This window comes from Anser cygnoides, chromosome 3, assembly GCF_040182565.1.
Source record: "Anser cygnoides isolate HZ-2024a breed goose chromosome 3, Taihu_goose_T2T_genome, whole genome shotgun sequence".
NCBI classification, from domain to species: domain Eukaryota; kingdom Metazoa; phylum Chordata; class Aves; order Anseriformes; family Anatidae; genus Anser; species Anser cygnoides.
The window spans coordinates 25159798-25182596 of record NC_089875.1 but is presented as its reverse complement, the minus strand read 5'-3'; the positions used below and the strand labels follow the sequence as shown (position 1 = coordinate 25182596).

The window sequence follows — 22799 nt, the reverse complement described above, 5'->3', positions numbered from 1 at the left end:
GGTAGTGGTGTGCTGCTATTTCGCTTTCTACCCTTTGTAGGAGTGAAGACCCTGGGCTCTCAGGAGCGGCTAAGCACAGTGCAGTCCCTCAGCCACGTAAAATAGGGAATTAGGACAAGGCAAAAAGGGTAGTTACTTGCTGCTGTGACCAAAGGATCAGTTATAGCTCAGTCTACAGCATTTCTAAGAAAAAAAACAAGCGTTACAAGCACAGTGCAGCAGTTGAGAGTCCTAGCCCCCTCCTCAGCTCTGCTTCAGTACCTGCTGGTGCGCACACAGCGCAGAAGGGCACAGTCAGCCACCAAGCAGCTGGCCACGGGCAAGCACAGTGCTTGTTTTACACCTTTGGGGTACTGGGTGTCCTGTAGTGAGAATATAAACCTCACGGCTTGGTGCCTGAACATCCCTTTATCCTCGGATGGTACTGTGCGCCCAGTGTAGCTTGCAGAAGAGGTACAGGGAGAAAGTGACACTGTCTGAAAGCTTGGATGACATTTTATTGTGGAAATAGAAATGACAGGTGAGTGGGGGCACGGCAGCTACCACGGGTACTGCCAGCCTGGCCTCCATGCGCGCGTGGCTTGGACCAAAGGTCAGTGTAGTCTCCCTGTGCTGACTGTAAAACAAGAGTGGTATCTGCTAGCTGAGGATGGTAATGAGGGACGCAGCGCCATCACAGGATGCTGTGCTAAGTGTGAGCAGCCTTCAGGGGCTTTCCTTGGCTTTGTACCCTGGTGTAGGGAAGTTAGTTACTCCTGAGTCTCCTTAGGAAAGAGTGAGCACATCACAGATGCTGTACGGTAACAGTGTGAGGTGATGTATCAGAACGGCCTTTCTCTCCCAGCAGTCCATCAAACAGTGCATCAATGCACTCAATACTAAAGGTGTCAAAATAGAATGTGAGTTAAAAAAAAAGACTACTGAGCTGTAGCATGAAATTCATGACCTCATCTCAGCCGTTAGTACCATCCGTGGCTTGCAAGTGTATTTTAAAAACTTAACTTTTTTTCAAAACACTTTTTCTGCAAATTGTGGTGATCCCTTGGCAGAAATCATACAGCTTTTAGACAGCTAAGGCTATGCCAAATGTGTCGAGCCTTTGTTTTACTTCACGTACACAATCACAGGACTTCACAGTGACATAGAGCTGAACAACACCAAGCTGATTGTCAGAAGGCTTTAAATCTCCCTCGGTGACCCGGAGTTGAAATAGCCCATCCCAAACTCTATTTGAAAGCCCTGAGTTTTTGATTAGACGTCTCTGCTCTCTGGCCCTAGGAGGGGTGCCGGTGGCAGCGTTCACCAAGGGGCTAGAAGCTACGGCCTGGTGCTCAATCTTGGGTAGCCAGGAGAAGGAGCCAGAATCCCACAGACTTTTAGAGCGCTGTTAAGGGTCTCATCTTGATTTCTGTTTTATGCTGCCCTCCCCCATCTCTGGAAGAAACTGCACATTTCTACTCTAGGATAAATTTCATGTGCTGGAATTCTTCCCAGAGTTGGCATGGCTTCAAAGGATTTCATCTTGGCTGTAGTACCCACGTGCTGACGCAAAGATCCCTGGGGAAAGGAGTTGGAAGCAGGCAGAAGAACAACAAAGCCAGAGGGCCCTCCAGGAGGCTAGATCCCACTGGGATGATTCCCCAGAAGCCAGTCACGCAGGGAGATTCCTCTCTTCCTTCCTTCCCCATCTCCTGTTGGCCACCACAAAGCATCCTCCTAGTCCTTGGCTTCTCTACAGGACCCATGATGATTGCTCCGTGACACTCTTCCCTTTCCTGGTGAGTTTTCCCTGCAGATGCTGAATTAGGGCCCCAGTAGCTCTCCTCAGTGGCATTTTCTCGTTTACACAAGGTCTCAGGAGAACCGTGCTGGCCTACAGGCTACTCGATTTGCATTAAAGCTGCTTCTGTCACGGTGTCACCTCAGCCCGTGACACGGGAAAGCGCTCAGCTGAGCGCTCGGGAGAAGACTGAGGGAACAAACCTTCATGTACCAGAGCCCTTCAGTCACTCACAGCAGCAGCTTATTGAAATGATCTGAGCTGTACTAGGAGCGCTCTGGATGAATGCTGATTCCCCTCACCCTTTGGTGATATTATACTTCAGTGCTCTTTCAGATTTAGTCATAACCATTAATCTCAGCCCCGTGACTTGTTACTGGGGTGCAGGACAGCACACCAAGGGGCAAGAACAGCTTCTGACCCAGCACCAAGGTACCCCGGGCGTGCTGTGCTTCTGTCTGCTCTGCAGGTGCAAGGTTCAGGGGTTCTGCCTGCACAAGGGAGAAAACACCCAAGAAACCTGAGCATGCACAAACCCCTTGCTGTGGAATAAAGCTGGTCTCCCATCTCAAAAAGCCTGGCTCTGTTTCCGCTCGGGCTGCGTTGCTAATTGTCAGCAAAAAGCTGATCAAGAGCAGTGCTGGGTTTTACCTGTGAAGTCTGCTGTAGCACTGAGAAAAGTTGTTTGCTGAAAAAGGAAGTTCAGTTCTACTCTCCCAAACCCGCAGGCCTGATCCTGCGAGCCTTACTCGTGTAAGCGGCCTCCCTGCCTTCAGGATTGCTCCAGCCCGCAGCGCTCACCAGCTCGGGGCAATAGCTCCGGTAGGGAACTACATCCAGGCTGGGGGGAGAGGGAGCAGAGAGACATCACAGAACTAATTCATTTTCCACAAGGAAGCAGAAATAAAAATGAGACAGTAAGTGAGCCTTGCCCGTAAGGTTACCGAATACTACTAAATTAAAGGAAAGGCTAGCATGTTTAGTAACAAATTGTCACACACCGCGGGCGTCAGCAGCAGTTGCTATGGTCACAGCTTCTGAGAGAGACAGACGGGAAGGGAGAGCTGGAACAGAGAAAAATGGTAGGGCTAAAAAAGGGTTAACGGGGAGTTTGAAAGATCACTGTTTAAAAACCTTGTTCAGTACAGAGTCAGTAATCCTTGGCGTTCCGAAATTCGGGCATGCTCCAAACCCTCCTGGTGGGCTGGGTGCCCCGTTCGACGTCTTCAGAGATGGTCTTGATGTCGCTGATGAACGGAGAAATCCTGGACCGGGATTTAAACGTTGTTAAGGAGAGGCTGGTTTTGTTCTTTGTGTTCCATTGCCTGGCGAGCTTCTTGGCCTCTTCCTCCTCTTTGATCTTCTCAGCCACTTCCTGCAGGACGGAGCGGAAGAGCCGGGATACTTCCTGCACTTCTGGCTCGTATTCAGCAATGAGTTGCCGGAATCTGCAAGCACAGTCAAGGCACAGCTTTGATTAAGAACATCAAATCAGGGCTTGCTGCCAAGGCACAGCGCTAGGCTTGGAACTCGCGCTCTCTTGCAAAACGGGTCTCCTTGGATCAAGAACAACAACAGGGAGGAGCCATGGAGATATGCTCAAGGTCTCTAAAATCACAAAAAAGCCAGAGAATATAAGGAAGCAATGAATCACTCTTTCTCACAGGCACAAGAAGCAATAAGGAGCACCAAACAAAGCTAGAAGGTGCCACGTTTGAAACGGAAAGTGCTCCTTTCACACAGCACCTCTTAAATCAGAGCTCAGTGCTATTAGTAGCTTGAGGAACAAAATGACTAGGCGAGTTTGTGGAAAACGTCCCCATCAGTGCTGATTAAACACGATTGTCCAAACGCAAATTCTTGCTCAAATACTGCCTGAACTGCTGCTTACCAGAAGCTGAGGATAAAACCAGGGAGGGTCCCCCTGGACTTCCCATGTTTCATGTTCTCTTTCCCCATACCATTACCCAGTGGCCACTAGCCAGACTCTTACCCAGTAAAACTTCTTGGTTACACATTTGATCGTGTCTTAATATTTAAATTCTGGTGAAATGACATTTTTTCTTCCCGTGGATGTAAGATAACAGAGTGGCTCTGTTGATAACACACAGGTTGGCAGCACAATGCTGGATCTCATTAGACAGCTCCGAATTACCCCAGTGCCTTCTCAGCAAAGAGCTCAAAAAAAAAAAAATATATATATATGTGTATATATATATATATATATAGGTAGATTTGACATTCATTAAGCTAGCTCAATATGAGGGAAGTGAACAATTACCAGTGTTTCTTTTGCAGGTGAGGAAGATGAGATGCAGAGCAGGGTAGTTGTCTTGGAGTCAGTGAGTGAGCCCCTGGCTGGGCCGAGAAGCGAGCGTACCCTTCTGGACACCTGGCCGGGCGACCTGGCCCCCAGCCTCGCCAGGACGCGAGCCGCTCGCAAGGCTCCCGCGCTGGTTGTGCAGATATCCTGCTCTTCTGCAAGAGCGTGTGCTTATGACAGAGGGTAATGAGGCTACTCTTGTGATCAGTTTTCACTTCTTAACAATTCTGTCCACAAACAGAGCTAAGTTAGAACTTCACTAAAAGCCAGGTGTTTATACCTAATGGAAGCTGAAGCGTGTGAGGTCTGTAAGCATTTTGGTGTGTTTTTTTTTTAAAGAACTGAATGATGATGGAAAACAGTGAGATTGTATTTAAATAAGCCTAATATGACAGCTGCTGATAGAGTAAGATCCTGCCTCTTGTTTTATTTTAAATCAGCCCTAGGGATATACCAGGGAGTTCAACACACTATGGATTTGCACTGGTTAATGGTACCAAGGGATACCCAAGACAATAAGGACAGAAGGAAAGCCAAAGATGTAGCAGAAAGATTCACTGTGTGTTTACACCTTTTGACCCTTACTGTGCAGGGCTGGTATTGGACACCTCTCCCAGCACCATGCTATAGCCCAGACATTTCAGTGCTGGTTCTCTCACAGCAAGTTCTGGCAGCGGCGTGTACAGCCGTGGAGAGACCAGCATTGCACGGCGCTGAGGAAACAGCATCCGCAGAGGTACCAGTCCCTTTCAGGACCTGAGGATTGCCTACCAAAGTCACCACCACGTTCCTTAGCCATTTCAGTTGCTTAGGATGTGTTCCTGATCTGCCTCGCCCTAGCCCTCATCACCCCCCATCCTGAGGGTTACACACGACAGTGCTACCAGAGACTTGCTGTATGTTGCAGGCACCCTTCCTGCCTGCTGAGGAGGCACTTCAGTGGCGTTATCACAGAGCCACAAACACAGTTCTCACAACAAATACACTTTTCCCTTTATCCTAGTCAGGCACTTAGATGAGTCCATCAAAACTCAAGTCTCCGTCAAAACTCAAGTCTCCACACCATTATTATTATACTGGGGAAAGCATCCTCAAAGGTCTTTCATTGCAGAGGTGAACTGAATGAGTCATCCCATTATTTTACCTCTGTGTGTATTTTAAAGAGCGATGCTGTCATACTACATCCGTCTACCAGTACATCCCCTTCTTTTGTCTTGGCAATTGTGCACCCAGAAGACCTCTGCAGAGCCTCCGGTTGTGGAGGCTGTCACACTGCTGGCTTGTGGCCCCAGAGCGGACAGCAGCACGTGGCAGCAAGGACCAGCACCTAACTGGGAACAGGAGCAAACAGGGGTGGTACTACAGGACACGTACCCCCTGAGCACAGAGCTCTGTAATGCCGTGGTGCTAATAACGTTCCCAGTGGATGTAGCTGAAGTAGTTCTGTAAAATCAGGGCAACTTTCCACCTTCTCAGCCACCTGCCTGTTTGCGCTCTGCTTAACTATGGCAGCGAGAACTGTGCTGTGAACTCTGCCCCGTGGTTAACATTTACCTCTGACTTTCCAGGACTGACACACAAACTGCTTAATACGGACTTGAGCAAGTCTAAAAACCAAACAGAAAGCCATCCCAAAGCCCGTCTGCCAGTCACCCAAAGAAAAGCCACCGTCACCGTGACGGAGAAGGGCAAGGGGCCCCTTGCTCCCCCCGCAGAGGGATGAACTCTGTCCCTCTACCAGTGCCCGCTGACCAGCATGCCTGTGTCAGGGACAGTCCGTGTATAAAGTTCAGAAGGCGTGCACGCCCGAGACACTTCCCAGCAGCACGGACGGGCACTTTCCCAGGGGCTGGGGTCCAGCTAAACCAGTCCGTGTACTGGAAGACGGGCGATGCTTGCCGCAGCCGCCCGTGCGCAGCTGAAGCCGTCCTCCCTGGCTGTCGGTGCAAGCCAGGCGACGTGCCGGCTGATCAGCTGCCTGATCCGTGCACAAAGCACGCGGCGCGTGAAACCTCTGGAATCGAGGAGTGGGGGCCTGTGTCCTGCATGCCATCGCTGGGAAAAACACGCCGCGCACAGCTGCTCAGTGGGGTCAAGCCCACAGAATTGCACAAGGGTTACCTGCCTTCTAGCGCAGGGGAACGCCCTCGCGCTTCTGCATGGAGTAGTTTTGAACCCGGCGACTGCACAACCATATCTGAAAATCCATCAACAGGGTTTTCTTGCTCATCAGAAAAGTAGACCTATCTGTCTTATTTGTGAAACAAGTTGTGATGCTCCTGGTAGCTAACCTGTAATATACTGTGTGAGTGTAACGTCGACGTCTTAGACGTGACTATCAACAAAAGCCACCTTGAGCCAGCACCGAAACCTAAGGAGTGTGTGCATGCACACACAGGGAGGTTCTCTAGTCCAGCTGTGCTTTGGTCACAGTTCAAACAAATCTGTTTAAATCGTGACCCTTCAGTTTCCTCATAGAGCCATTAAAGAGTGGCTACGCTTGGCTCGTATTGCCACTGGTTTTTTGTTTGTTTGTTTTTTTAAGTGCCATCACTTGTCTACCTTATTTTGTGGGTCCCCAGTTCAACGGTTTCCTAAGTAGAGCCTGAACTTTAAAGACCTGTTAAATCCAGTACAAGTCACTGGACTTAAACAATATGCCTATAGGTAAGTGTGTTCCTGGGCACCTGTCTGAACTGGGAGCTCCAGAGTTAGTCATTCAAAGAAAACACGGGGTGCCCAGTGCTAATAATTAGCTGCTGACTTCCAAATCTTTATTTGGGGCAAGATTTCTGGTTATATTAAGAAGCTATGAACAGCTTTGATAGAGGAGGTTGCTTGACTCTCAAAGGACTGTGGCACTAACCATGGAATCACAGAACGGTTTGGGTTGGAAGGGACCTTAAAGCCCACCCAGTCCCAGCCCCCTGCCATGGGCAGGGACACCTCCCACCAGACCAGGCTGCCCAAAGCCCCATCCAGCCTGGCCTTGAGCACCTCCAGGGATGGGGCATCCACAGCTCCTCTGGGCAGCCTGGGCCAGTGCCTCACCGCCCTCACAGTAAAGAATTTCTTCCTTACATCTAATCTAAACCTACCCTCTTTTAGTTCCTGCAGGCCCCCTTTAGGCACTGGCAGGGCGCTGTAAGGTCTCCCTGGAGCCTTCTCTTCTCCAGGCTGAACAACCCCAACTCCCTCAGCCTGTCCTCATAGGAGAGGTGCTCCAGCCCCTTGATCATCCTCAAGAAAGAGCCTGACCAAACTCACTGTCACTCCCTTCAAATGACTCCAGGATTAAATTTTAAATTATCAGCAATCTCCAAGCCAGTAACCTGAAGCTAAGTTACTCCTGAACCCAGCAGCGTTATTTGCAGTGAGGTGAATCAGAGTCTCCAGATATTTGATGGCAGAAGTGATGGTATTTAAAGGGTATTTGAATCTTCCAAATACAGAATTTCAAGAGGCTCAAATAAAAGTTCTATCGACTCAAAATACAGCTTTTACAGGACAGGCTAACTGGACCTGGAAAAAACACTCCCACTTAAGAAGTCTCCGGTCTTTTCCACACCCATAGAAACTCTGCTCTCAGTGGATGTGACCGTAGCCACACAAAAGGACAACCTGGATAACTGTTTACTCCTTTGGAGAATGAAGTGACATCTCTGACAACTCATACAAAACTGTTTTGTTCTAGCTTTGACTATTAGCTCAGAATCTCACAAAGGAGGAGACCGTGAACAACACAAGCAGAACAAACTCCGCATCCAAATTTCCAAATCCAGGTTTGTAGGTTATTTTTTTTGGTGGAAGATTTTTCTAAAACTTGCTACGTATTGCAAAGTCACGGGGTATTTCAGGAAGAAACATCAGAAGCGCAGTGATCTTGTGATTAAAATACGTCATTGGAAGTTTGAGGATTTCAGTCAAATTCCTAGCTATCATACCCATCTTGTACATTTGGGGCAAGTTATTAAAATTTCCACGTTATCTCACTTTCTGAGAAGAGAACTGACCTAGTTTTGTCTGTCTTCTAGTTAGCTTGCACAGTCCTTCTTTTCTCTTGCACATTTTCAGCTCCTAGCACAGCAAGCCCCATTCTTTCTCATTTTCTGAACCACTGGCCGGTCAGATAGGAGGTAGGGAAGAAGAGGGATCAACCATTCACTTCTCCAACACAGGAAAAAGGGATTAGCAGATAAAACCAGTGCGTGTTAGTTTAGGACAAGCAAAACAGTTTTCCACAGCAAAGCCACAGTTCAGATGTGGAACTCCACCACAAACGCTAAAAGTTTACATGGTCAAAAACAAACTAGAAAAAAAAACCAAAACCACAAACTACTGAAAGAAGAAGCCACGTAGGGCAGTTACGGCCAGAGGGACCACTGCAGGCTCCGAAAGCCTCCAAGCTACAAGGCACAGCAAGTCAGCGGCTAGTCACGAGATACTGTAATCGTCCACACCGTTGTATCTGCTTGCCTTGTTCATTTTCTCTTCTTTCTGCAGAAGCTCCAGCACTGCACCCGGATCAAACAGCCCTCTGACCCAGGCCAGCTCTGCCATTTGTGCGGCCGTGGCATTCCCTTTTCAACCACTGCACTGAAACAACAAAGGCACTCGAGCCTCCACTCTCCATGGGGCTCTGCTAACCACACAATCGGCATAGTATGGAACAGACAAATGATGCCACTCCTTGAATGACAGAGGAACACCGTTTGCGATAGCCTATCAGAGCAACCTCTGAGAGGCCTTTTAACAGGATGGCTTTGTGATTTTTCCATTATGCGGGGGCACAGCCCCTCAGCGTTGTTGAGTCTGTTTATCTGCTCTTAACCACATACTGAATCCTGAACAAGAGGGAACAACCCCTACAAGCTACACTGAAATTAATCGAAAATTACAAGCACTCAGCATCTTGCATGACCTGTCGCAGTTAAAAAAAAAAAAAAAAGAAAAAGTAGCAAATTGTACACGGCTCAGCTTAACACTCTTCTGAAGGCAGTTGGGAACCTTGGGGCCTCCCAGCTCCCGTGACTGAAGCCTGCTCTCATGGAAATTCCCGTTTGCCAGACAGGCCTTGCTCAGTGGCCCTGGGGATGCTGAAAATTACTTGTAACCCCAAGGGGTTTTAGTGGCTTGTTTACGGCGTAGCTCCAAGCTATACAAATACAAGGCAAGTGCTGTTTCCAGAAGCCTTTAACTGGGGAGAACTCGGCCACCGAGTGCCCCCAGATCTCTGATTCTGCCACCACAGCAGCCTTTGCAATAGCCAAAGCCCTGTGCCCCCCTGCTTCCAAGGTTCAATCCTGGGCAAGATAAGGGCGAGAGAGGCAGTTTGGGCATCCTTTCCTGGCCACGTACGTGACCTGCTAGGACCGTCCCAGTCCCAGCTGAAGAACCCATAGAAATGGGGCAAGAGGGCTGTAAGGGCCCATCTCCCAGCTCTGCTGTGACTGCCTGGGACCTCGGAGTCACTCCTCACTCGCACTGTGCCACGTCAGAGGGTTTAACTTGGAACAGCCGCTCCAAAAGGAAGAAAGGCGCCTCCCTCCCCTCCAGCTGGGATGCCACTGGGGGGTCAGCTCTATCCCTGAAGTCCGTCTCCCGCACGGTTGCCCGGCCAGCAGCCCCGTGCCCAGGACTGCTGGGAAGGCCCACCAGGCTGCGCCCACCCCTGCGCTGCAGAAGCAGCCCAGCCTTTCAAGCCAACTGCGCCCCACCAGCACCCTGCTCCCTACCAGGAATTTGGGAGGTGTACAAGGGGGACAAGCACACACTCCCTCCTTTTTCTGGGCATATATGACTCAGGCTGAAAAATACAACAGCGCCTTTTGGAGGAAGTGATACCACGTTAAACTGACTGAAAACATTCAATCCCTTTTCTTCCACAACACAACTTTTGATACAGCATACCGGGTCTTCATTCTGTTGGTCCTAAAAACTCTTGCTCCCCCCTCCCATGCCACAAAGAGAAGGGGAAGGGAAAGGTCAGTACCATCAGATCTGTTACCGTACCTGAGTATGACAGGCCCACAATAGGAGGGGTGTATTTTGGTACACATGTCCTCCAGCTGCAGCCTTTCTCCGGGGCTGATATCATAGCTCTGCTTTGGATAGCTGACCAGCCAGCCGTAGTCCACCCCAGTCTTGATCTTGCGATACTCATTCTCCCGCTCCCGCTGCTGCTTCTCCGCCTGCTTCATCTGCCAGCTCAGCTCCATCATTAGCGTCTCGACCACCATCTCGGTCGGGTTCCTCTGGGAAATGCGGCTGGGGGGCTCATTCCACCTGAACCAGGATGCCAGCGACATAGCGCCCTGCGTGTCTTCACTGGGAACAAACTGGGGGCAGGGAGGGAGAGAAAAAAAACAGTGCCATCTTCAACACAGCTGAGAACTTTCTCCCCCACACACCCCTCGAGCCCAGTGTTCACCTGAAAGTGCTACTGGATTAGAAGAGCTAGTCAGTGCTGAGCACCTTGAGAAATCTCACCCATGGCAGCCAGCTCGCACAGAGAGACAAAGCACAGAGAGGCTCCATCTCCCCCGAACTTCCAGTCACCACATAATCAAAACGACAGGCGCAGTTCCTACACCTGAAGTTGTAAGGATACCTTGCTCCCTGCGGGTTAGGCTGGGGAAGCGTTCCCCTGCCCACACGGAGGGGCTGGGACCAGCGCCCGCCTGTCTGAACCTCATGGGAGAGCGGGACCTCGCGGCACCCGACGTGCAAAATCCCCACACGTGGACACGTCTCTATAGGCGCCCAGGGCACATCTGCTCCAGCTGGAGCACAAGCGATAGGGCTCGTCGGTGCTGGCAGAAGCAGCAGCTGCACTGACTACAAGAGCCTCAGGCACGTAACAAGCGTTTCTGCAGGCGGAGGGAGAGGCTCCCCCTGTTCTGCGAGGAGAAGCCCAGCCGCCAGCCCCGCTGGCACACGCACCTTGGGCGCAACAGAGCCGAGGGAACGAGGCTGGGCTCAGGGCGGAGTGGCAGCACGCAGGGTTTGAGCGTTACCACTCGGATGCCGCAGGTCTCTGCTGAGGGGGTTTACACAGAAGGCAAAACAAGCCCTGCCAGTCAGCTGAACGAGAATTAACTCCCCTTTGTGTAGCCACTTCCAGAGGACAATGCGTGGAACAGAGTTATTAACTATTGTATTTGTACTGCGACACAATGGAGCCCAAAGCAGGCACCAGGGACCTGGAGAGGAGCAAAACAGCATCTGTTTCTTCACGCAGCACGCTTACGTGCCTCGCTGCTCCCCCTCTGCCGGCCCCCAGGGAGCAGGAGCAGCACAAGCAAGGGCTGCAGCTGGACCACCAAAAGGCTGCTCCTGGCAACAGCTCGGTCAGGCCAGGGTGTCACAAGTTAACGTGAGGGCAGCGCATTAAAGAGCCTGATTCTGCAGGGCCTGGGAAAATCCTCGCTACTGAGAGACAGACAGACAGACATAAAAGGGAGAAAAATATGCTTTTAAGCTGCCATCCCATCACCATCCGCACTGGGTGAGAAGGCTGCTTCCGTTGCTTCCGCACCTTTATCACTTGCTGTCATGTAGCCTTGTTCTCCTTCAAAAAACGTTCATGTCACATAAATATGTCGCACCATTAAAGAAAAATGCTCCCAAAACCTGGCTAGTCTGTGCAGTGTCCCAAGATTGAAGGGATTTCAAGGTCTAATGCTTAGGCTTTTCTACAATCACAAAGTTTGCCGAAATGCATCAAAGGACAAGTTTCTCTGGCCCAATATCCCACCTCTCTCAGCAAGCAATCCTGGTTTCTTCAGAAGGAACACATAAAAGGGATGAAAACTTCCCGAGGACACAGATCTGGCTACCTGGGTGCGTAAGGCTGCATGTACCCTTCTGGACCTGTATAAGCATTAACTCCTTTGCTAGCTTACAACGCCTATTCATGAGGAATCACTATAGTGACTGGTTTTCATCCTGGAGCATCAGCTCTGACTATCCCTATGATCCCAGCCAGAGTCAGCATTTGCTGGAAGCAATCTGCTCCTGTCCAGCTCCTGTGCTCTGCAGGAGGAGGAGCAGCGGGTCCTTTCCTTTGCTTCCACCACCACGGCGCCTCCAGCTTGCTGCTCTCTTGCCCTCGCATCATCGCTGCTGCTGGCCAGCTTGCCAGGATGGCTGAAGTCAGGCTGGAACTGGTGTGCTGACACCGTCAGCTCCATAATGCCACCATCCGAACGTGCCCAGATCTTGCCACGTGGTGGCCTCCACTCACCACGACGTGCTACGGGTGAAGATCCTCAGAGCCTTGTCTTTGCTCTTATCACCCCGTGTATCACGTAGGTAGCAGAAGGGAGCAGCAGAGCAGACCACAGGCTGTTGTAACAAACTGTAACGCTTCCGTTTCTTTTCAGCATATGTGACAACTACAATTTATCATAAACTTTTACAGGTATCTAACCTCTTAAGATATCATTATTATTTCCACTTGCACCTTCACTAGATGAAGGAAAGCATACCCTATCAGTTGTATTTTGCCAGCAAAAGGTTCGATTCGTTTGCTTTTATTCTGGCTGTGACCTGGTCTCCCACTGGTTTAACTCTGCAGACCTGACTCGAGTTAGGGGCAAGTTGGGGTGCAGCAGAGTAGCTGTGAAGCTGAAGAGCATCCTTCCAGTTATTCCTAGCTCACCAGCTGCTTCGTTAGAAGAGGGGAATTTGGAGGTGAGAACTGGGAAACAGAGCAAGGAGACGTGGGCTCTGAGTTGACTGTCCTGGCTTCCACAGGGCCCTGCAGCATTCCTACTGCTTTTACCTTATTGCTTCACCCCGCAGGGCTCCCTGAATAAAGCAGCTGTGCCTGAGGAGGGCTGTTTTGCTGATAGCAGAGGACAGTCAGTAAGAAAAGCATTTTGGACACTTTATCTGAGCAAGGCATGCCAGACCCAAGCTTTGAAGTATCCCACAGCTTTCATAAAGTACTGGTCACAAATGGACTTGCTTTTGAAAAAGAACACAAGTGAGACTGGAACACAGATACCACTGGCTCCAAACAGGGCTTGCTCTCATCTCCCATATGTTATTTGAAAAATCTACTTCCACATGAGGTCAATATAAAGCAAGAAAAGCATCTCACCTGCAACTGAAATGGCCAGTCCTCAAACGAAGGAAAATCCTGTCCAAGCATTTCATGCACGGTGGCAGCTTGTGCTGGCTGTTCCTAAGGGAGTCTTGTTTGTATGAGATTGTTTCCTTCCCCCTCTCTCATCCATCACCTCCTCCTTTTGAGAGCTGGAAGCCGGCCATCTCTATTTAGCAGGCTTGACAAGCCTCCACTCTTTCCCCTACTGGCCTTTGCAGCCTGCAGAAGGTAGCATGGGCTCCATTAATTGCAGCTGCTGGTTTCAATTTAAAGTTCACATGCAGGCTAATCATTAAATGACTCAAAATGGCTCTCCTAATAGAAAGGCTCAAAGGACTGGTGGCAGGATGTGGGCAACCAAAGGATGGCAAAAGTTTCAGCCTGATCTTCTTTGGGGAGAAGGACAAATTTACACTTCGTGAGCATTCATGTCAAAATTATTAAAAGAAAGAAAGACACAGCCCCATCTGAGTGTGGACCTTCCTTGTCCTGAAATTGGTCAGTTTTCTGGTTCCTCGTAACAGGCTATCCTGCACCTGAGCAGCTCCTCAGGTGCTATTTATGAGAATTTCCGAGTGGTTTATAGTAGTTCCACTCCAGGAGCAGCTCTAGGTTTCAAGATTTTTGCCTCAGTGACCCCGCCCCAAGACAAACCTTCCCTCGCACCGTTACTGCAAGCCTGGCCAAGCACCGTACAGGATTTTAAGCATACGTTCACCTTAAGTTACACTGAAGTCTGGAATACCTCGCTTTCCCTCTCACACAGTCTCTGAGGGTTTTCTTCTATTTTTAGGGATTGTTAGTAAGTACCTCAGACTTTCTTCATGTAGAAGTTTCCTTTTAGCTTTAAAGAAGCTTTCTGCCTCTCCAAATCTCATTTTTGTTCTCCACGTTGGCAACAACTGCATTTCTCTCCTTCCCACATACTTTACAGCTTTCTCCATTCCCTCTCCACAACATGTTCTGTGTAATTTCTCCTCATCCATCTTCCACTTCTTTACCTTCTCCCATATTTCCCCCTGCGATTTTCTCTTCTTGCTCCAGAGAACGTATCAAAGAATCAGCACAAGTATCAGCATCCACAGGCCTCGTTGGGTTTCTCACCTTCCCATAACAGGATTTCACGTTTTCCTGGCTCTCTTAGTAGAAAAGGGAATGTTTCCATAGCTTGATCTCTGGCTATTCTTTTGCCAGCTGGAGGCTGCCCCTGCAACCCGACAGACATCAGCCTCTTTTCGGCTCTTGCAGGCCAGATCACCACCTGCTAAGACTTGTTACAGCAGGGCTGCTCTCCGGTAAACCATGAGTCAATCAGCAGGACCTGTTCACCGTGCTAGGAAATAAACTTCTGAATAAAAAAAATAAAATTCCTTTCCATTAACACTCCTCCTGGTTCCCAGCTTCCAAAGCCCTCCAAACAGGAAAGGAGTAGCCAGAGGGTGGGAAATGGGTATTTATGAAAAAATGAGAATATAGTTTGTCTCTCTATAAAGCTGTGTTCTCAGTTTGATAACTCTCCTGTGGTTTGCCTTTACAGTCTGCCGGTCCAGGAGCACTACTGACAGTCCCTAGTGACTCTCAGCAGTCGTAGGGATATGGCAGTCGTGTCAGAGCAGAAGGAGAAAGGACTTAAGGGGCAGGGTGGGTAGGAGCCTAATCCAAAGTTGGGTGACATCAGTGGAAAAGCTGTCACTCCGCTGGCTATAGATAGTCCCCGGAAATCCACCATCACCCAGGCAAAGCGTACCAACAAACCAGGCTGAGGAGTGGGGAAACGCCTTCCCTCTCACCTCGTGGGTGGCAGCTCCTTACGACTAGAGTCAGAGAGCAGGGAGACAGAATTTGTGCCTGCAAGATACCCACCCAGCCCTTCTCCACGTGCCAGATCAGAGGGTTACAAGGAAAACGATTTCTAGAAGAAGAGGGGCAAGCTCCATCCCCACGTTGTGCTTATGATCATGCTTTTTTAAGAAGATGTAGCTACAGGGAAAACAGAACATGTGGAACTGTGGAGCACACTACTGTAATTAATTTTTTAATTTGCTTCTTTGGTAAAGATTGAATTATGTTATCCAGAAAAGCCAGAAACTCAATGTCCTCTGGACAGCAAGGGCATCTAAGCAACTCTCTCAACTGCGGCACAGAGGTAGATTAAAGCTGGTTTGACTACAGCCAGCTCTGAAGTCCCTAGGTGCTACCTGATGCAGCATTTAACCAGCTTTCGGGCAGAATCTGTGGTCGTGACTGTGCTGCTGCCCATACCTGCATGAGACACTGAGCAGGGACAGTGTCACAGATGAACCCCAATGCTATTTCTCCCGTGAAAAGGATATTTAATTTTGCTCTAAGCAACGGATCTCAGCAAGTTCTAATCAAGAAACTGCTGCCAACACCTTCACAGTTTTATTTCTATAGCCCACGTGAACTCTGTAAGAACCTCTGCTCTCTGCTGCTTTTCTGCAGTTTCATGTTGTTATCCTCTCCATACAGGGACTTTTACTTCAGCAGGGCCCAAAGAACCCTATTTCCTATCTGGCTGGAGGCTCCCTTATTGTTTAGCGACATGGGAGGGTACGTGTTTACAGCTACTTGCTGTGCGATTGTAATCTCAGTGGAAATTACTATAGCCTCAGCTTGAGAGCCCACATCTATCTCCCGAAGTTGCTATGAGGCAATTAATGCTGAAAAAGCAGTACATGGAGCTTTTCAATGAAGAAACGTAAAAGCAATGCAAATCTCATGTTTTTAATGCAACAGCATTCCTCATTCTGACCTGCAGAATAAGGATGGAGAACTCCCGGGGACGCTCGGGGATCTGCGCACAGAGCGCAGCAGGAGAAGGGGCGTTTCGCTTCACGAGCGTGCCTGTTCTCCTTCTGATGGACACGAGCTACTTACAGCCCAAGGATGTTCACAGCAGTTAAAACACATCCAAAGACATGACCCCTGTCTCAAGCAGCAGGGCGTTTTGAATAACAAGCCTAGGGGATCGAGCCAAGACTTTAATGAAACGATATTTGCTGTCAAGTCTGTGTGGCTGCAGGTGTTTAGGGACAGGCAGAAGAGGCTCGCAGTGGTGTGAGAGGGCGAGCAGGACGGGACGGGGCGCTGCAGTCCCCAGCCAGCACTCGCAGGGCCTGCCCAGCCTGCTGCCGGCTGACAGCTCCTGCTGCCACCTCAGCGCGCTGCTGAATGACGAGTGCTCCCAGGAGCGTGCGAGAAGCACGCTGCCAGTCTGCACACAGCCTACTTTTTGTATTCTATATTATTTTTTCCTCCATCAGACTTTGCGTTTCAGCATCATAGAAGTGGCCTGGCTCTTTGCCTGGTGCAATTGCCATAGAGTCATGAGTCACTTAAACCGTTTGTGAACATGCTCCACTGTGAAAAATCACCATTAGGCAGCATAACAGGACAGCCAGAGCCTAGCACGTGGTGCTGCAAGACAAAACAGAAATAGAAGTGGTGCCATTTCTATGAGAAGAAAGCTCGAGGTTGAAGACGCTACAATGGTTATGTCACTACAGCTAGTAGCTCTCAAAAGATTTTATTTTTTTTAATAATGAAGCTCGTTACTATTGAGGACATGTTAAAAATACTGCTTTTACCTCCCCAGAATTTGTGTCATTTGTAATCCCTTCTCAGAGCTATAGTCTTTTAGAAAACAGGTATCTGGTGCATTTTGTATCTGCATGGTGAAGAAACCAGAATTCAGCATGAGCTGGGCTCCAAGCTCAGGTATGAATGAGAAAGGTGTTTTTCAACCATGAGTCAAAACACAAGCAGAAACGGTAGGTGATCTAAACCGGTACAGCTTCATAATCTTCAGTAGTGCTGGACCAATATAAAACAGATTTGCCTCACTGCAATAAATAAAAGAGCTATGTTGATTAACTCCAGATGAAAATCCAATCTACAGATCTTAAAGAAAAAGTGAAGGAAGAGCCCAATAGCCTGGAGCTCCAGTAATGGCTGGGACTCTGTACAGAAGATAATCTGCCTGTTATCTGCAGAAGCAAAAGGGTGGGTGTAACCCAAATCTGCTTACGAAGCATAGTAGCATTTTACAGTTTGTCTTCTTATCAGAGCAAATGAGTTCCATCTGCTGAGAACCAGGCCTACATTCGTGCCAAATTCCCACTCGTGCTTTTAAACAATGTTTTCTAATACTAACCACACAAACACTACCATATGCAACTTACACGAGGCTGTTACTTAAACCTACTGAAGCCGGGAAGTTGCAAACACACCGATTTGCTCTGTTTGCCTAACTTGTTATTAAAACTCCTATATTTTTCCCAGATACCGATATCTTGCTGTGGTGGATCAAACACACCTTCAGTTCTGTATCTCACTTTGATCTCTGCAGACTACAAAGTCAGGTTTCCAGCGAGGGCAGAGGGACACGAAGTATTCTCCACCAGCCATGTAAGTGAGAGTTCGGAAAGTAACAAAGGCACATAGCTTTCCTGTTATTAAAATTACATAAACCACAAAATGCTGCAATAAATCAGCAACAGGCATCTGATGCAAGGCTCAAACATAAAAGGTTTTCAAAATTAAAACTCAGAGATCCCCAGCTCATCCTTCTCTAGTCTCCTCTTACTGTAACTACGCAACGTTATTAAACGGGCACTAATGTCACAAACCGAGGAGTTCCTAATGATGTTGTTCACAGCAGATACATATAGCTATAGAATTATATAAGAGTGAGAGCTTGAAATTCAGACCCAAAAGCATATTTCACCTGTTGCCACATCCACTGAAGTAGTTTTGTTTCTTTTTTTAATTCATATGTTGTGCCATAGACCAGACTAAGTGCTGTGAAAATAGGTGGGCAAGACGTGTATTCTCCATCCAGATCGAGGACTGATTCTGCTCAGAAAGCAAGAGTAACTCATTGCATTATAACGTCAGAATACATTTTAACAGGCACCTGTACATTTCTGATCAGTCATCAACCGTGGTTACAGCGTCCATCAGAAAGAATATTTACAGGACAGGCTCTAAGTCTCACTCCGCCCCAATTCACTGCAGAACTGTTAACCTATGTGGGAGCTTTCCCTGTTCTGAGGAATACCAAGATCAGTGTTCAAGTTTGGTCCTTGTGATAGGAATTACTTAAAAACACACATTGTTTTAAAATTAGCATCCAAAGGATGAATGCTAAGTTTACAGTACTAGAAGGTAAGCCTCTCTTCGAGGAAACCACTTACAGCACAGGCTCTGAAACCACATCCAGCAGAGCTCTGCGAAAGCTCACTTTTCTCTTTGCAACCCGTGAACGCCCTGCCTACAGCAGATCTGCAGACGGCAGCAAGGAACAGTGCTGTCTTGAGATTGAATTTAACTTCTGTGCTAGCATTAATGGATGTAAAGTGCAGTCTGCTCTCAGTTACACTTCCAGAAACCCAAATCTGCCTGACTGACCTCAGCGGTAGCAGGTGGGGTTACTAAATGCCAGGCTTACCACCGAAGACACTTCCTGGGATGGGTGCCTGACCTGAGCATTGTTAAACAAGCCACGCTTTCCTCTTTGACTGCCCGTTCTTCCCATAACCAGCCACCCAGCGCTAGCTCCCAGAGGTGCCAGGGCTGAGGCCAGGTTTGGGGAGACGCGGGAGCACCCCAGCCCCTCCCTGCCCACCCACCCCACCCGGCTCACCTTTTGCAGCAGCGCTTGCGTGGGCAGCCGGGGCGAGGAGGGTGCCCGGAGGAGGACACGGCGCGAAGTCAAGCCCTCAGAGCTGGCACGGCAAACTTCAACCCGCATCGGGGACGGATTAGGCCTGGTGACGAGGGGTAACAGCTGTGCTTCCAGCAGCACGGCACTGCGCCTGGGGCTCCCTCCTGACCCCAAAAGCCGCGGCCACCTGTCACGCAGCGGGCACCTCTGCGCTCGGGCGGGCTCCGGCACCGGTTTAAAGACCCCCCAAAACCCCCAAAACCCCGTGGGCTCTCCCAAGCTCGTGGCTGAGCCCAGGCTGAGGAGAAAGGCACGCAACTCACCGCACGCTGCCTCCCCCAAGCCCTCCCGGCAGGGTCCCCGTCCCCGCCGCCCCGTCCCTCACAGCGAACGCACAGCGACCCCGGCCCCGCTTTGAGCCGCGGAAAGAGCCGGGAAAGAGCGGGCTGCTCCACCTCCGTCCCGCCGGGCGCCGGCAGCGTCCCCTCTTCCTCTTCTTCCTCCTCTTCCTCTTCTTCCTCCTCCGCCGGGGCAGCGCCGAAGTTGCGCGGAGCCGCCGCGGGCCGCCCGCTGCCGGCGGCTTGAGGCGGGCGGAGGCGCGGCCGCCGCCGTTGCCATGGCGACCGCGCCATAGCGCTCGGGGGCCCTGAGGCGGCGCTGCCCTGAGGGGGGGGGGGGGGTTTGATAAATAACGGCCCGCTGAACGGAGCCGCTCATTTGGTTAATGAGTTTGTTTAATAAAGGCGGCTGGCCGAGGTCCCGAGGGCTTCTTCAGTCACCGGGTGGCTGGTGTTGTGGGGAGGGGAGGCTGGATGAGGTGAAGGTGTTAGCGGGGTCGGAGAGGAGGAGCTGCTGATGGTGGGGGGTGTCTGAGGGCTGCACTTCATCTGGAAAAGAGGCATGAGAGAGGTCTGGGAAACAGAGATTGTGGGAATCCTGCGAGGTGACTGTGTTTAGTGAGAGGCTGGTAAGGTGAGAGGAGTGAGAACTGTCCTGCAGCTGCCCGAGAGAGCAGTGTGACAGCCCTCACCCTGGGGCACCTGTGAAACCCAAGTGTGTGTGCGAAGTCAAGTCCATGCTGAAAAGGTTTCCTAAGTCAGGGCCCACGTTCTGACACCTTGGTACTTACACAGCGAGAGGACAGCGGGGATTCGGACTCTTTAAGTCAGTACAGCACATGCGTAAATCGAAACAGAGGGAAGGAGGAACCTCAGTTTCAAAACAGCCCAGCGAAACAATTACAGGTTAAAAGATGTCCATGGCCGTCCGAATTAAAATGTATGAGGAGGGTTTCTTTTAATGTCTAGTTTATTATTAGATCAAATGACACAACCGGACTAACAAAGAGATTAGAAGCATTTTCTGCTCTAATTATTTGTGGAGGATTATGTGTCTGTCCTTAGCTTCAACTCCAGCCCAGCAGACTACCCAGCATGCAGAGATTTATGACGTTCTCTGTGGGCTCATTTCAACCCAGGACTGTTGAGTTTTAATTAAAAGTCATCTTACATGGCTAAAGACCTTTATATTTTCATCCATTAAAACTTATTTCTAAAGTCATCATCTCTGACTAATGCAGAAAAAAACCCATCTCGGAAACACTGAGGTACCAGGTAAAGGAGTTGTAGTTTCAACGCAGTGAATTCCTGGGAAATTCCTGCCACAAACTCAGGATGCTGATGGCTGGCAAATATCTTCAGGAGAATTTCTTTGGAGATATAGGAGCAATCACTCATCTCTCCCACACCTTATTTAGCAGCTGAAGTCAATCAATCTTACACTTGCACTGATACGACAGAGATGATCAGTAACCAGTCGGATCACCAGTTGCTTAGTAGCAGTACTCCAGTAACAGAGAAGGAGTAGAGCTGTATTCAGCAGTATGTCTTTCAAGACATGGCATGACAATCAAGATTCGCCATGTGGTAATTTGTAGTACGGTCCATTTGGGACCGCTGTATTTTGCCATTTATCAGATGCTGTCCTGACTCACCTGAGCATGTTACTAGCACCACAGCTGCAGCCCCTGTGATGCTGAATGCAGAACCTTTGCGTTGCAGCATCAAAGTCCCAGCCCTCTGACACTGGCACTTAAAATGGGCTTCTCCAATCAGTAGTAATTGAGCTGCTACTATCTCTGCATGGGTTTAACCATAAGCAAATAATCTCATGTAATCACTGACAAAAAGCAAATATAATATGGCAGAGTTATATTGGGTCTGCTGGCTTTTGACTAAGCTAGTGAAGTGTGTCAATGAATATAATGGGGCTCACAGAGGGAACATTGCCTTTCTCAAAGGCTTAAAATCTTGCTTAGAAAAGTGCCATTTTCAGAGCTATTTGTCAGATTTTTGTCACGCTTGTTTTCCCTCAGCGAAGCAGTTTTTCATTCACTGGGAAGATCTTCTTCCTGCTGTTTACCTCAAATCCAGTCAGCCCACCCACACACAAGTGCACTATGAGCGAAAAAGAAAAAGTTCATTCACTCTCCAGCAGCAGTCCCAAGCCTTTTTGGCACTGAGGCTCACTTGGGAAAAACTGGCAAGGTTAGTGTGTCTCTTCCAGCACATCTCTCTTTCTCTGCCCCCTCAAAATGTGGGGCTGCCCCATCTTCCCTCTGCACACTATTGCTGCTTCATGGGCATGGGGCTGTGTCCACCAAGGCTGAATGGTTTGGGGCTGATACTGCAGCTGCTGCTGGGTGTCACCTGCCCCAGTCCCCCTCAGGGACTGCCAGGCCAGAGGGTTAAAAATGAGCAGCTCACACAACAGTACCCTGGGTCAGTAAAAGAGATGTGTACTCGGATATAGTGTTCCAGCACACAGCTGGATGAAGAGGAAGGCATACAGGTGTTTCTCAGGAAAACCTGTTAGATAGGACCATTACAGAGACATTTGTACTTCATAAGTTGCACCATCTGGAGACCTTTGCCTTCAGATAATCATACCATAATGTTCTAGCAAGGATAGCTCTGAAATGAGCAGCCTTTCTCCTGTCAGCTCACGCAAGCTCCTGTGTGATAGGCATGCTATTGTGTCTGAGTGGGAGCTGGTGGTTTTTTTCCTCCCCTTCCCTCTTTTAGAAGAAAATGACAGGCACTATGGCTAACTAAAACATGAAGAACCTAAGGCTGTGGAAAACAATCATGGGGTGCTGCAATGCCAGGAATGGAAAGAGAGCATTTTAAAGGAATATAATTTAGAGTAAAAGAAGAAATTTAAAGGAAGAAAATGTAGACAGAAGCTGTGAACTCACATAAAAGGTTTACATCATGTGCAAATATTTCCTGTAGACAACAAGTCCCAAAACAAAACATTTCAAAGGACTCTGGCAAAGCAATAGAAAATGTTTGCTTTGCAGTGAGGGAGGCAGAGTGAATTCCCCACCAGGAACACTAAACCCCTAACCTTGGCAGCAGTAGGAGGTAAAAGCCTACAAGTCTTTCTTCTCTGCTGCATCCATTGCCCACTCAGTGCAGTCAGCATTAACTGCTTCTTGCCACTGCTATGCTGTAGTCTGTGAAGAGAGGCTGGATGTACCCTGAGCCTTGTGTGCTTCAGAGCATCCTGAACCCTGGTGCACGGAGTGTACTTAGCCCTGGCCCTCAAAAACACGTATATTTGTCGAGATTATCCAGAGTACAATAACCCAATAACCTTCCAGCTACGACATTTTCCCTTCTCTCCGAGGCATCCCATAAGTGTGTAGCATAAGTAACTGGCAGAACCTCTGGTTGTTGTACTGCTGTGCTTCACAGCCATGCAGCACCACACAATCCGATACGCAGTTTTTAAAATGTTCCCTCCTTCTTGCCTTTCTGTTTACCACTATAAAGAGTCATTTAACAGAAGTGCGGTGGGCTGTTTAATGGCTGATTATCTTAACCGAGCAACTTAA

At 49.1% G+C, this 22799-nt stretch overlaps 1 protein-coding gene across 5 annotated transcripts; it reads right to left on the bottom strand.

Annotated features, from left to right (window-relative positions):
* Positions 1-813: 813 nt before the first annotated feature.
* Positions 814-19511, bottom strand: RD3 (RD3 regulator of GUCY2D). 5 transcript variants are annotated; one of them, XM_066993745.1, is made up of 4 exons: positions 19298-19504; positions 18881-19004; positions 10116-10441; positions 814-3228 (listed from the first exon to the last, which is right to left on the bottom strand). In XM_066993745.1, the coding sequence occupies exons 2-4, from the start codon at positions 18986-18988 to the stop codon at positions 2931-2933; spliced, it is 732 nt and encodes a 243-aa protein (XP_066849846.1). In that variant the 5' UTR covers positions 18989-19004; positions 19298-19504; the 3' UTR covers positions 814-2930. The 5 variants fall into 5 exon arrangements, with proteins under 5 accessions (XP_066849846.1, XP_066849848.1, XP_066849849.1 ...); XM_066993747.1 differs by having other exon boundaries at positions 19357-19491; XM_066993748.1 differs by having other exon boundaries at positions 19225-19347.
* Positions 19512-22799: the final 3288 nt, after the last annotated feature.